The 14359-nt window shown below is 30.1% G+C and overlaps 1 protein-coding gene across 3 annotated transcripts; it reads right to left on the bottom strand.

Annotated features, from left to right (window-relative positions):
• Positions 1-489: 489 nt before the first annotated feature.
• LOC109800921 (alpha/beta hydrolase domain-containing protein VTE7) lies at positions 490-8744 on the bottom strand. Of its 3 annotated transcripts, none has more exons than XM_020361845.3 (10): positions 8350-8727; positions 6886-6980; positions 6701-6798; positions 6550-6599; positions 4251-4346; positions 4043-4132; positions 3488-3580; positions 2417-2512; positions 1324-1389; positions 490-1128 (listed from the first exon to the last, which is right to left on the bottom strand). In XM_020361845.3, exons 1-10 carry the CDS (start codon positions 8554-8556, stop codon positions 973-975), a joined length of 1047 nt encoding a protein of 348 aa, XP_020217434.1. In that variant the 5' UTR covers positions 8557-8727; the 3' UTR covers positions 490-972. The 3 variants fall into 3 exon arrangements, with proteins under 3 accessions (XP_020217434.1, XP_020217437.1, XP_020217435.1); XM_020361848.3 differs by lacking the exon at positions 8350-8727 and adding an exon at positions 7066-8314; XM_020361846.3 differs by lacking the exon at positions 1324-1389 and having other exon boundaries at positions 8350-8744.
• Positions 8745-14359: the final 5615 nt, after the last annotated feature.

The raw sequence follows: 14359 nt of genomic DNA, 5'->3' as shown, positions 1-14359 counted from the left end.
CAGGATGCCAAACAAACATGTATAATTATCTGGAGTTCGATACTAGTGCACCAAACACTATTATTTTCATGTCATCCTAGCCAGAGATAATAATTCAATAAGCTAGGGACACAAACCAGACTCAGAAAATTTTATATTGTGTTCTATCACTATCGACAAATAATCATTTTAGCACCGTGGTAAACATAATGATGGGTTGCTTTCAAGGGTGCTGGTACTCCTGTATTTTTTATTACTATAAAAAAACATAGCAATTTACTCTTAACAAATCATGATGATTGATGAAATCACTTGGAAAGATCAAAGATTGCCAACAAGCATCCTATCACTAGGTGGAGTTTGAATACATGGATAAAGTGATTCTATTCTGCTATGCTACTTAAAGATGGCCACCGAAGAATATTATTCATTGAAAACAATTCAATATCAGAAAGGTGAGTGTGTTTCTTTTCTTCTCTCTCAATGAGCTAACAATTAAAGTATAACTCATTAACATTCAAAAGAGCCTATCAAAATATCAAAATATCATATACGGTATAAAGTCTTTTTACATTATTATTCGGTCACAAATCACCATGCAAGGTAAATTTGACTTTGATAAAGTAAAACTTATTAACATTCAAACGAGTGAATCAGTATATAACATGAGAAAGAGACTTATACTATTAGAGAAAATAAGATATGCATTGACGGTATATAAAGTTTTTTAAAACTGTCATCCAGTCACAAATCATTATGTATGGTAAGTTTGTTGATTTTGATGATAACTATTTAAAAATCATACCAATAATGATTTCTAATTGATGGACAGTGTAAAAACTTTTAATGCATACCCATTAAACTTATAATATTAACAATATTAGAGCACTGCAGCAACATTGTTTCAATCTTCCTCTAGAGAAGAAGCATTCCAAAAGCTTAATTACTTCTATCACCTTGGTTTGCCAAATGTGCAAAACAGATTTTCAGCCTTCATACTTGTGCAACACATTGACTTAATTTCTTAGCCTCTCTTTGCACAAATTCAACTATTAATTTGTTAGTAAAATCTGGTCTTTCCAGATGAGGAAGATGTCCACAACTGGGTATTTGGCGTATAATTGCATCAGGTAATTCACAGTGTAGTTGCTGCAAGAGTAGAAGTTCAAAACTCAACTTCAGTTATAGCATTAGCACGGAATATTGTTCCCTAGCAGTCCAATAAAGTGAAACAAAGTGAGAGAATTATGCTTTCTGATAATGACTTTCCAGCATGTCAAATAAGTCTTTATAGGTTTCTAGCTAATCATATTGTATACAAAATAGTGCCACAAGGTAACTAACCACAGCAAATTTATTGCTGATGATGCGGTCATTTTCACCCCATATTATCAGTGTTTTCTGTTTTACCTGTTAAACAAATTCAAAACATCTTATTGAGAAGGAAATCAAGCTTCTGGAAATAAAAAAGGAATCTAAGGGGTGCCTTGGCCTAAATATGACTCAAATATAGACTAGAAACAATATAAGGCAAATAAGGAAATGAAACTATACTCGAGACAAATGGATTTTAATAGTTGTGCATACATGTAGTTGGATCCACATATCCAATGGATTTTTCAATATATGCGTCTGTCGTGCCCATTTTCATTCCCAATAAACAAAGACATAAGTTTTGCTTGTTTTCTTGGCAGAAACAGCTATGTTTAAATCTGGTTTGGCATGAGTGCAACTTTAATAAAAAATTTAGTATCATGCAACCAAATTTCAAAGGTCATCAAAACAATGAAGACAACCTTTCCAAACAATAAGTAGATGTAGCATTTACATCCAACAAAGCTCAAATAATATTGACAATAAATAAATTTGCCTTGTTCTCCATCTATTAATTATTTCTTCTAAAATTTACTGAAAAAACTATGATTGTAAAATTTATCATAAGCATTTTCCTTAAAATATATAAAGAATTTTAAGTAAAAAATTGAAATTATGGTTATGTGGCTTAGCACCATCCTTAATAAGCATTTTGATTTCATCAAGAACAAATGCCAAAAAGAAAAATCAACTCATCTAGGAGATTAAAGAATTAATTACAGTACAAATTGAAGGCATAATATGACTTATGCTCATGAGTTATTATTACATACAAATACAGCTGTTGCTCTTCTGCAAAGTATCCAACAACAAGTGAGCAACAGCCAATCAGCACATGACTTAATAGACAACTAAAAATTAAGAGTGACCCTATAGCAGGTCAGTATAAAAGGCTATAACAATCATCAATGTATCTCATGGAAATATAAGGAGGTGTGAAGAGGATTCACATTTCAAAGTATTCATCTGTTTTTAAAGTATTTCTCTAGTTCAAATGGCAAATGCCATGAGATAACATATAACAAATGCAGCAATCATCAACAACTTGAAAAGCTTCATATACCTTTCCTATCAAAGAAGTAACATTGTAACCACCACTTGTCATAAAATCCACAGTAGCATCATCCCACCAAGGCATTAAACAATGTAAGCGGCCCACCTATACAGACGATATGAAGACTGTTAGCACCCTTCCTCATGACAGGCATGAGATGCATAGACAAGATATGCTCCTAAATGGCTGTATGCCTATAAATGACTATTGAGACGCCAAACATGTAATTCGTGTGAGATATTTCCAAAACATAAACACGTTTCATTTGATTTAATTTATCCAAATTGAAGAGTTATCTTGCTTCATTCAATTAGAAGAGTTGTCCCATTTCAATCCAATGGTTACAAATACAATGCTTCATACAACTTAGTTATAAACATCATTTGAATCTAGGAACATGTTCCTATGGTAATAGACATCAAGTGGAACCATGTGACTAATGGAAATAAGAACACGACTATTCATGGAAATAAGATCATCAACTAAAATGATGTGACTATTCATGAAAGACATGAGATTAGAATAAAGTGACACTACATGAAAGATGTAAATTGGAATGATGTGACTATTTAATTGAATTGATGTGACTCTTCATGAATAGACAAACCGTGCCTACGAAAAAAAATACTCCATATACAAGACTCACTCCATTCATTTAATACACTCATAAATTCATTTACTTTTACCCTTTGAGCGCACAAAAGAACAAAAACAGAATTACCATTTTGTAGACAACATTGTTGTGTTTTAGCTTGAATTTTGAGAATCTAAATCATACTCAAGGGTCTTCATTATATCAAAGGAAATTTGTCATCAACCTAAGCTGTACCTAAGGTTTTGAATTATCTCTTTTTCTTCTAGACGTTAAAGATTTGTTCTTATCAACAATTCCTGTCTAAAGGTATTGTTACAATTGTTTTTCTTGGGTTCTTGTGCATAAGGATAACACAATAGATGTGAAATCTTCAGCTGTTACAATTGTTAGAATTTTCAACAATCCTACAACCAACCTAGTAAAAAGTGCTTGACCGTGTGATGCGGAGTTATGTAAAACAGTAATTCTAGAACCAGGCAACTCACATTAGTCCAATCAAGGCTGGTGCTGAAGGAAATGTTTTTGAAGGTCAACTGGGTGGCATACAAGCGTAATGGAAAGCTCTTCAAAAAATTAACCTGATCCAAGAAAAATGCCAGTGGTGAGTTGTAACTTTCAAAATTAAAGTTCTCAACATCCTCATCTTCTCTTTCTTTTTTCTCCCATAACTGTAGTAGAAGATTCCAAATCCAATGAAGGTCAATTTGCTATATTTATTGGCTTATGAAGTGGAAGGAATAATAACACCAACTGATGTAAACCAAAAGAAAATAAAAAGAAATATTCCATTTCCAAAAGTTAAATGTCATATTAAGAAATTTTATACTTACATGTATCATAAAGACCCAAAATAACCAGCAGAAAAATTCCATTGACTATACTTAAGTGGGGTGATGAATATTTTGAAATAATTTTCTACATAATTGAATATACATATGAACTTATTCAGCAAGGGAAACATTGGATAGAGAGAGATGGGATATGGTGTAATTTTCTTGATAAATGCCAGTAACAATACAGTAAGTTGCAGAGATATTCACCCCGGCATAGGCTACCGCTGCAGGTAAGGTTGCTAGCTTGCCAGTTCCCTTTGCATATACACTAGCACCAATCAGAACAAGCTTCTCCACCTGAAAAGATGAACTGCAAATAAATGACCACACCACACCATAGTCATTTGATGAAGAAATTTTTCGCAAACTGGGTCATGGTGCACATTTAGAAGTTAAATTATTGGACGGCACATACAGCTTCTGGATAATTGACTGCAAAGTCAATGGCAACAGCAGAGCCAAGGCTTGGTCCAACCAATATCATTGGCTTTCTGATGTAGGACTTCCAAAACTGTTATAGATAAATCTAGTTCAGCCTCAACATAGTGTGCAACAATTGGAAGGAAATCAAAACAAACGTGGAAACAAACTAAATAACTATTGAAGACATCCATTTCTTTAGAACATAGTTGATGAACAAGTCAGAGCCTGTAATTTAACTGATCTGTTACTCCAATTCACACAGTATGATAATTAAGGGAAACAATTTACTCAGTGAAGTAGATTCTTCAGAATTATCTACTGTTGGAAAGTTGTATATTACATAACTCAATTCCTAGGGTGCAACTTATATCAGGAAACTTCACTTATGCTATGTTTTGGTGGTGAGGATAGAAGTGGGAGTGTTAAATTATGATGCAAATTCTAGAAAAGAAAAAGAAAATTCTAGAAAACATAAGAAAAGATGTATAAGTCTCTAGAAAAAACTAAAAGAGTGTAGAGACTTTAAGAGTCTAGAAAATTCTAGATATTTCCACCATCATCTAGAAATGGAGCACCATGCCTATAAATAGGCAAATTGGGACTTCATTGTAACAACAACAACAATTACTACTACTACTACTACTCTTTAAATTTAAATAAGTTCCTATTATTCCACCAACTATTCCCTTGACAACTATTAAATACTAACAGGGAGGAATAGGTGAGAAAAGAAGAGAAGAGAAGTAAGAAATAGAGCAGAAATTGAGGTTGTTTGGTTGGAGAGAAGTAGAAGGGAATTGAAGAGAAGATTAATTTTTTTTATTAGATTATATTTGATTAAATATAAAAGGTAAAATGATGTAATAAATTAATTTACATACATGCCTTTACTATTAAGTTTATTATTTCAATAGTTTTTAATTAAATAGGTCCATATAATCTATTATATGGACCTCTAGAGAGTACTAAAATGCATAAATGCATTTGAGAGTCAACATAATCAATTATGCTTACTACATAATCAATTATATGGACATAGAAAGTCACTATAACTTAAAATTTCACATTCGTAATCGATTATGTAATTGTCATAATTGATTATTGTTGTCAATAATGGCATCACAAACCATCAATCTTATGTCTACAAGGATACAAATGTAAAAATTCACTCTTCTCTTCTAATCCACTTATTTCAGCATGTATTAAAAAAGTTGTGAAACCCACCAATTTCATAATCTCCCTTCTCTTCTAATCACCTACACCAAACAAAAGATCCCTTCTCTTCCACACTCTTCCTCACCCTTCCTTCTCCCTTCTTCACTATTCATCTATACCAGGGCCAGCCTTGAGGGTTGGAAAAAAGAGCAACTGCCCTGGGCCCATCATGTGGCAAGGGCCCAAAAGAAAAATACAGCCCTAATTTTTTTATAAAAAAATAATTCTTTAATATTAGTTTTTTAGTTTTTCTTCTCTTATTCAATTTTTAATTAATTAATCACAAATTCCAAATTTTTAAAGGATTAAACATTTAATTTTTACTAAAATATTAAAGAAACTTTCATCATTTTCTAAATTTGTGGTAACAAATATAAATTCTTTTAATATTAAAGACATAAAACTTAAAAGAGAATTACACTTTTTTACATACCAAATTATAAGGGGTCCTTATGATAAATTTTGTGTTTTGTTTTGTTAGTGATGGATAGCACGACAATTTTAGAGAACCTAATTTGTTGATAATAGGAGACAACGTATAAGTTAATTGAAGAAAAAAAATTAATAAATTTTTAAAGATTTGTTAAAATCTTGTGTGTAAAAAAAATGTATTATTATTTTTATTGAAATTGCATATTTATTTATTTTTTATATAATACATATTTAAATTTAAAAATATTTATATAAAGAGAGTCCTTATCTATTGTATCATCCCGAGTCTACAAAATGTCAGGACCAATTCTAATCTAAACCAAACAGACTGTTAATCTCAAATAAGTTTTAAGATAGAATCTTGTCAGAGTTTATTATCCATCTATGTGAATTGACTATTCTGATAGGCATAGCTTGTTCTAGTAGGCAACTATTGAGGGAGTGGGATGTGTTGGAAAGTTGCAAATCATTTGCCTCAATCACTAGGATGCAACTTAATATCTATTATGTAAATTAACTTTTTGTCAATTTCACTTAATAACAAATTACCAAATGGTTTTTACCATCTTTTACTTACTGTGTATCAGGTTTGATTGAAATAAAGCTTGGGGATACAACAGATACATTAATTAATACATTAGTACCTGGTAGAAGTGATCACGCTTTGATACCACATCACAGGGAGGAAGTTTTTCTGATGGAAAGAAAAAGAAAGAGAAGAAAGCATGTTAAAAGTCTAATGAACAAAGGGAGGGGAAGGTAATAACATACAATACACAAAGCAATAAAACAAACCTAAATCAGAGAAACCCCAACCCAGAATGTCAATGGCCCAGGTCTCAAAACCAAATTCCTCAAGCAATGGTAATACATATCTCCATTCTAAACATGAGCTGAATAATAATGCAGCCTGAGATTCAGGGGTAAATTGAGCATAAAATATATATAAACTAAAATTGTCTCTTGCATATTTTGTGCACCTGTCAAAACCATGTAGAAGAACAACTGGAGTTTCCTTGCTCAGCACCAGTGGCTTCACACAACTACTCATGATGGGATTTTCTGAGAACCTAACCTAATTGAGTAATATGACAATAAATCAGACATTTATAAGCTGCAAAACATAAATGTGAGATGGTCCTATGCTTTGCATTGTCTACCATCAAGGGACCATAAGGGATGACTGCAAGCAAGTGCACAATTCAAAACAACTTTTTGCGAGTGAACAAGCTTGGCAGATAAATTGCATCATGGATTGGTGGAACAAACCATAAAACTGACTTCGTTAATGGAGCAATTCTCAAGAGTTCAGTGCCCATAGAAAAAACAATCTCAAATGCATTAAATTAATAATAATAAAATCTGTGACAAAATCACACAATAAATTATGCAAGAAAAGGCACATCTCAGAAGCACAATTATTTTAAATCCCAAGTTTGGTGAAGAACTAAAGGACCCACAACAATTACTTATTGATAAAAAATAATATTCAAAGATTCAAACAACCACAAGACAATAATAATAGATCCTTCCAAATATTTGGGACCAAATGGAAAGATTCAGCCCACCCACAAACCTAACCGATTTCCACCTCTCCAAATCTATAACCCAAACAACTTTTCATTGCAATTTATTCTCAACTAAAGCGAATCCCTTGTCCAAAAAGTTGGCCCAAGCAAATAGAAGCCTTCCAAGTTTCGACACATAAAAATCCAAAACAACGAATTACACAGGTCAACTACTTTTGCTAGCAACACATATATTTAAGTTTTGGAAAAACTTTCGAATTAACATTTATAGAAACAAAAAATATTTTTTTTTTCTTTAGCCTGTTCAAAAGTTAAGATCGGCTCTTGAAAAAGTTAATATACATCAAACCTTCAAATTAATTTATATATAAATTTTCCTAATTTTTTTTAAAAAATACTGCTATAAAGTAATAAATAAAAAATAAATTCACCTTAATTTAAATTAAATCACATCATTTGCTTAAAATTAACTATAAATTAGCCCCTTTTTATAACCATAAAAATGACATCCTGAAACTATAACCAAAACTCCTTTCCAATATTACACAAACTCATCTACCTACAGTATTATTCAACAAGTTCAAACCCCACAAAGTTCCACCTGCTCAACTAGCTCAGAGCATAAAGGATTTCCCAAGAAAAAAAGTTATCCACCAAACAAACGGGTCAGAAGAATTCGAACTCACACTCCTGTTAAAGTTTGGATTACAACCTTAACTACTTTTGTGGGTAATAAACCAGTGTTTGATACATTTTAAACTAATCCATTTCCACTAAGAAGGACCAGAATCTATCCAAACAAGAGATTAATCATTTATGCCAAACTTTCTTACTTGTGCCTCATACCATAAAAAGTCAAAGCGAGAGTAAAAGTGGAAGTGACGTGTGAGACGGCACAAGAAAGAAAAAAGTTACAGGGACTGGTAGCCTCTGAATGCGCATGGCGAGCTTGGTGGCGAAGGGGTCTTGGATGGAGTGAACTTCCCTCGGAAGAAAGGGAGGGAAAGAAGAAGGTTGGGCATGGAGGTTGGCAGTGCATCTGAGAGGCAATGCGACAGAGCCAATGGAGAGAGAGAAAAACATGTTGGCGATGATGTCGTGTCGGAGTGTGGTGTGAGACATGCAGAGGTTTATGAAGAGTGGAAGGAGGTGTGGTGGTAATGGTGGCTCCTTGCTACTTTCCTTCCTTATGCTATCTCTACATCATTCAACAGTGGCATCAGAAGAATCAAGTCCATTCCACCTACCACTACTATTCAAATATTTTTCTCTTCCCTCTATTTAATGACAACCCTTCCCATATGTGCTGCTTAATTACGAAAGCGACACACGTTACACTTCACAAACATATTCCTAATATAATAACTCTCCCTTCCTCACCACCGATTTCCATAATCGGTACCCACACATGTCTACTATGCTTATTTCACGAACTTTAAGGTTTAGCATTTAACATGATATAATTTTAAAATTAAGTGTTTATTCTTTTTTATGTATTATAATATAATTAATTTTTTAGAGTTAATTTAGGTTTAAATTTATTTTTTTTAAAATAATATCATATTTTATGTACGATTATTATTAGTTTTATCATACACTCATTATATTTATAAATATTTAGTCTTATAAATTTTATATTTAAATTTTTTTATTAAAAATTTTACATTGATTAATAATAAAATTTAAAATATTGTATATAAATAAAGATTAATTCTCTATTTATAATTGATTTAAAGTTTAAATATGTTTTTAGCCTCTTAAATTTAGGATAAATTTTTTGTCCCTCAAATTTAAATTTGTTATTTTTAGTCTTTGTAATTTAAAAAAATTCTATTTTAGTCTTTATATTTAAATTTTATTAAAAAATTTATTAAAGTTTATTGCATGAGAACATCACATTAAATCTGGTTGATATTGCATAACTGTCTTAATTAATTACTTCCAGTTATTTGTGATCTGGGAGACTAAAATAATATTTTTAAAAATTATAGGAACTAAAATCAATAATTTTAAATTTAAGAGACAAAAATAAATTTATTTTAAATTTGAGAAATTAAAAATATATTTAAACCTTAATTTAATAAGATTCGGTTTGGCTCAAATTTACTTTCTTTAAAATTTTACTATCATTTATTGAGATGACATCTTTAACAGAATATTTGATTTTTGTTAGTGTTCATGAACAAGATTTTATTGAATGAGAAAAAAAGAAATTAATTTGATATTTTTTATATCTTAAAAATAATTAGTTTTCAATTTTTAGTAGGTGGTGCAAAAACAAGTAAAAAGTAAGAAAAATAGAGAAAACAAAAAATAAATTTGTTTAATAAATCAACGTACGAATATCTAATACTACCATTTATAGTACGAGATATTTTCTTGTCATTTTTGGTTCTGTAACAGAAAAATATCCATTCCTAATGTATGTTTAATGAAGTCAGACGATCTCGTCCTTTTTTTAGTAACACCATGTGCCCGTGTCAGAGAAAAAAAATATAAGAAAATAATATATTATAATAATAATAATAATAATAATAATAATAATAATAAGGTTAAAAATCTCTTTTGGTCCTGATAATATTTTTTTGTTTCAATTTAGTCCCATTTTAATTTTAGGTCTCAATTTGATCTTCAATAATTTAAATCATTACAATTTGGGACTTCTGTCCAAATGATGTAAACGGGATTAACTCCTGCTGACGTGAATGCCAGGTAGATACCACGTAGATGCACAGATGAATGCCAAATGTCATGAATACACCTGGAACCAGAACGGTCCGTTCTGCATGCACATGTTATGTGTTAAGTTTGCAACTGGAACGGGCCGTTCCAAATGCAAATTTAACACAACATGAGTGCAGCAGAATGGGCCGTTCTACTGTTAGAACGGGCCGTTCTGAACCAGAACGCCAACTCATGCTTTTTATTGTATTTTCTTTTTTATTATATCTATATTAATAAAATATAATAAATAAAAAATACAACAAATTAATATTCATTTATGAATAAAACTTAAAAAAGAAAAAAAAATCAAATAAGATAAGACCTTCCAAAATCCTTCTTTGATTTGAACTTATCCAGTTCAAAATCTTGACTAAAATGCCGCAATGTAATTCAAAAATTGAAAATAAAAATTCATAATATATCATAAATTCAAAGACAGAAATATGGTTCAGAAACTGAAAACAAAAATTCAGAACATAACATATACTAAAAAAGTTCAAAGAAATTATTGAGAAAGGAAATCATCTGGGTAACGCTGAAGGGAAACCCTAAACCACAAAAATTCAGGTTTTACCTCCTCAAGAACAGGTTGTTATTGTTGGGGTACATCGTCAATGACTTCAAGGAAAAACACCGTTTCATTTCATCATTGACTGTATAGTGTCAATTTGGTAGTAAGTGGTTCACTCCAGTTTGACTAACAATGAAATAAAACTTGTTACCATTGTCCTTAGTGATACACTGCATCGTCCTTAATGATACATTGTATAGCCTAAATATTTAGCAATTGAAGTTATCAATCCCCATTAACAATATTACCAAATCTAGTGTGTGAAATGCTTTGTACTTTGGTTTTTTCTACACGAAATTCTGGAACCAGAACGGCCCGTTCTGAAACTAGAACGATCGGTTCTGGTTACATTGTTGGTATGTTAATTTTGCATCTGGAACGGCCCGTTCCAGGTACAAAATTTACACATCAATAGTGTAACTAGAACGGGTCGTTCTGGTTTCAGAACGAGCCGTTCTGGTTCCAGGTGTATTCAAGTATTTTGGAATCCACCTACGTGGCATCCACCTGGCATCCACGTGGCCACCAGTTAACTCCGTTTAAATCATTTAGATGGAAGTCCCAAATTGCAATGATTTAAATTATTGAGGACCAAATTGAGACCTAAAATTAACGTGGGACTAAATTGAAACAAAAAAATATTATAAGGGACCAAAAGAGGTCTTTAACCTAATAATAATAATAATACTAATAATAATAATAACGATAGTCTTATTTAATATTTACATGTTTTAGATAATTTTATTTTTAAAATTTTAAATTATAAAAATAATATTTAAGATTAATTATTCTTACAAATTTAAGACTTGAATTCAAAATTTTAAAATTAAAAAAATATACACAACATCATTCAATAATTATTGATAAATTTTAAATATTTTTATTAAATAAAATTAAAATTATTGAGTGTCTCATTATTGTTCACATTTTAAACAATCTTATCCATACAACATTTTAAAGATTACAAATTTTTTATTTTTTAAAAATATTTTTAATAACCATCTACTATTATATAATTATTATTAATATTTGAAAATAATTTTCAAAAATATAAAGTGTTTTTGTATACTAATAATATTAATTCCCGTAACTAATTATATCATCCTTTTTCTTTTCTCACTCTTAAAAATTATATATATGATAAGTCATCTCTAATCTCTAAAACTAATAAATTATAAAATATATGTGAAAATACAAATTTATAATTATATTAATCTATTTTTTAAAAATAAATGAGTAATTAAAGTATTAATATATTTTTTGACATTAAAATGATAATAAATAATCAAATTCATAAATAAATAATAGTTAATTAGGAATAAATATCATGCTAGTTTTATATCCATAGGCATGAAATATTGTTATGATGTTTTGTACATAAAGTTTATAAATTATATGCATGTCATGTACCTTTATTCATAGGAAGGTTAGAATTTATTTGTTAAATTTTATTTGTAGCATTGATATATAATTTTTATATTGCAGTTGTACTTAATAATTTGTTTGAGTTTAGAGTTCCAATGTTAATTGGTGGTAATTATGTCGATTAGAAAGAATGTATTATTTTGACTTTAAGGTGTATGAAATTAGATTCGGCACTTCATTCGGATGAACAACTTATCCTTATAGAAGATAGTGCTCAAGAAGAAAAGGCTAACTGTGAGCGATTGGAGCGATCAAGTTGCTTAAACTTGATGCTCATAAAGCCCATATAAGTAAAAGCATAAGAGGATCCATTCCCAATTTTGATAAAGTTAAGGCTTATATGAAGGCTATTCAGGAACAATTTGTTAGCTTTGATAAGTCCATGGCTAGCACACTAATGAAGAAACTTTCAAGCATGAAGTATGATAAAAGTAAAGGTGTGCGTGAACATATCATGGAAATAAGGGATATTGCTGCTAAACTAAAGTCCCTAGAAATTAAATTTTTTGAATCATTTATTGTTCATGTCATTCTTAACTCACTTCCTAATATAAATATTAAGTGACTCATAATCAAAATTGATGTAGCTGTTACAAATTTTAAATTCATGCATTATTAGATTTTAATGGAAGAACCAAATTAAGAGATAATTACATTTATGAGTTTACGAGGGCGTCATTTGTCTTGCCTATATAAAGCCTGTGATACTTCATTTATTCACATGAAAAGACAAAATTTATAAGACTTCTCTCTATTTTCTTTCTATATATTTTGTTGTGAGTTTCTTTGCTTGTGATAATAATAGTTGTAAGTGGAGGTATGTTTTCACATTATACTTTATTTCTTTTTTCATTCTTACTCTGTAATTTGTATCGAGGATCAATGACTAAGTTATGGATATTTTATTATATTCATCATAAAGGTCCAATATGATTAACCTTCTACAAGCCAAACTTTGATTTGGTATCTATAAAGACTCCAATTCTCTACTTAATAACAAGAGAAAATGATGGGTACAAAATAGAGTGTGTCCTAATTTAGGCTTGTTAAGCTTACGTATTAGGCTACTTATGATCAAATGAGATTCCTTTGTGTGATGATGCTTAAGAGGTACCATTGAGGGGTGGAAACATGTCAAGTCCAGTTTGACTTTGGTGAGTTTGAGCCTAATTTGTATACCTACTATAGGTTTTTCTTAAGGTTTAACTTATTTTATTTAAAAGTTTGACTCGACTTGGAAGCTTATCATATTATTATTAATAATTTATATTAATTAAAAGTTAATTATAAACTAATGCATAATATATATAATATTATTTAATATTTTAAATAAGTCTTCCTACCATAGGTTTTTTTAAAAGCCTAAAATCTAATCTTTTAAATTAAAAAGACTTTCTGAAAAAGTTTAAGTCTAACCTTTCTAATAAATATGTCAGATCATTTTTGGTTTTAACAAGTGTAAATTCAAATATTTTTGATAGGTCATATGGTCTATTTTTACCCTTACAACTGAACTAAATTAAAACCCTTAATTTATGACATCTACTATTAATTAGTTATGTTCAAAATCTAATGGTTCATGCTTGCAAATGCTTTGTGCACAATAAAAAAACTTGAGGAAATTAAGTTATGAACATGTGACACATAATTAAACTAGATAGTATTCAATCAACATATTTTCTTTCTTTATTTATGAGTTTAAGGGTCTATTTTGATAGTACTTATAGGAGGACAAAATAAAAATAAAATTGAAATAAGTTTTTCTATAAGTTTAAACTAACCTATGTATAAGTTTAAAATAACACTTTAGATAAGCTAATAGGAGAGAACTTTTTTTTTGGGTATATTGATGAATGGAAACAAACAAAGAAAACTACATGAAATCTAAACTAACTTTATGCAAAATGAAATTTGGAGGACTCCTTCATTCAACAAATGTTGAATTAAATTTGGCTCCCTATCTGACTAACCCATGAGTAACAACATTGCTCTCTCTAGGAATACTTTCGCAGTACACCTATCAATCACGAGCCAAAAATTCTCTAATATTAGCAATAATATTTGCATGCTTATACCGTGAACAATCATATTGTGAGCACTTACAAATGGTAGAGATGACAGTTACACAATCTGACTTATAGAGTCAAAATTTAAAACCCTTTTTCCCAACGTAAATGCAACCCTACCTCTAAAGCAAAAAGTTTT

The sequence above is a fragment of the Cajanus cajan genome, chromosome 11 (genome assembly GCF_000230855.2).
Source record: "Cajanus cajan strain Asha chromosome 11, NIPB_CcT2T_4, whole genome shotgun sequence".
NCBI classification, from domain to species: Eukaryota; Viridiplantae; Streptophyta; class Magnoliopsida; order Fabales; family Fabaceae; genus Cajanus; species Cajanus cajan.
This window is presented reverse-complemented; position numbering and strand designations above follow the sequence as displayed.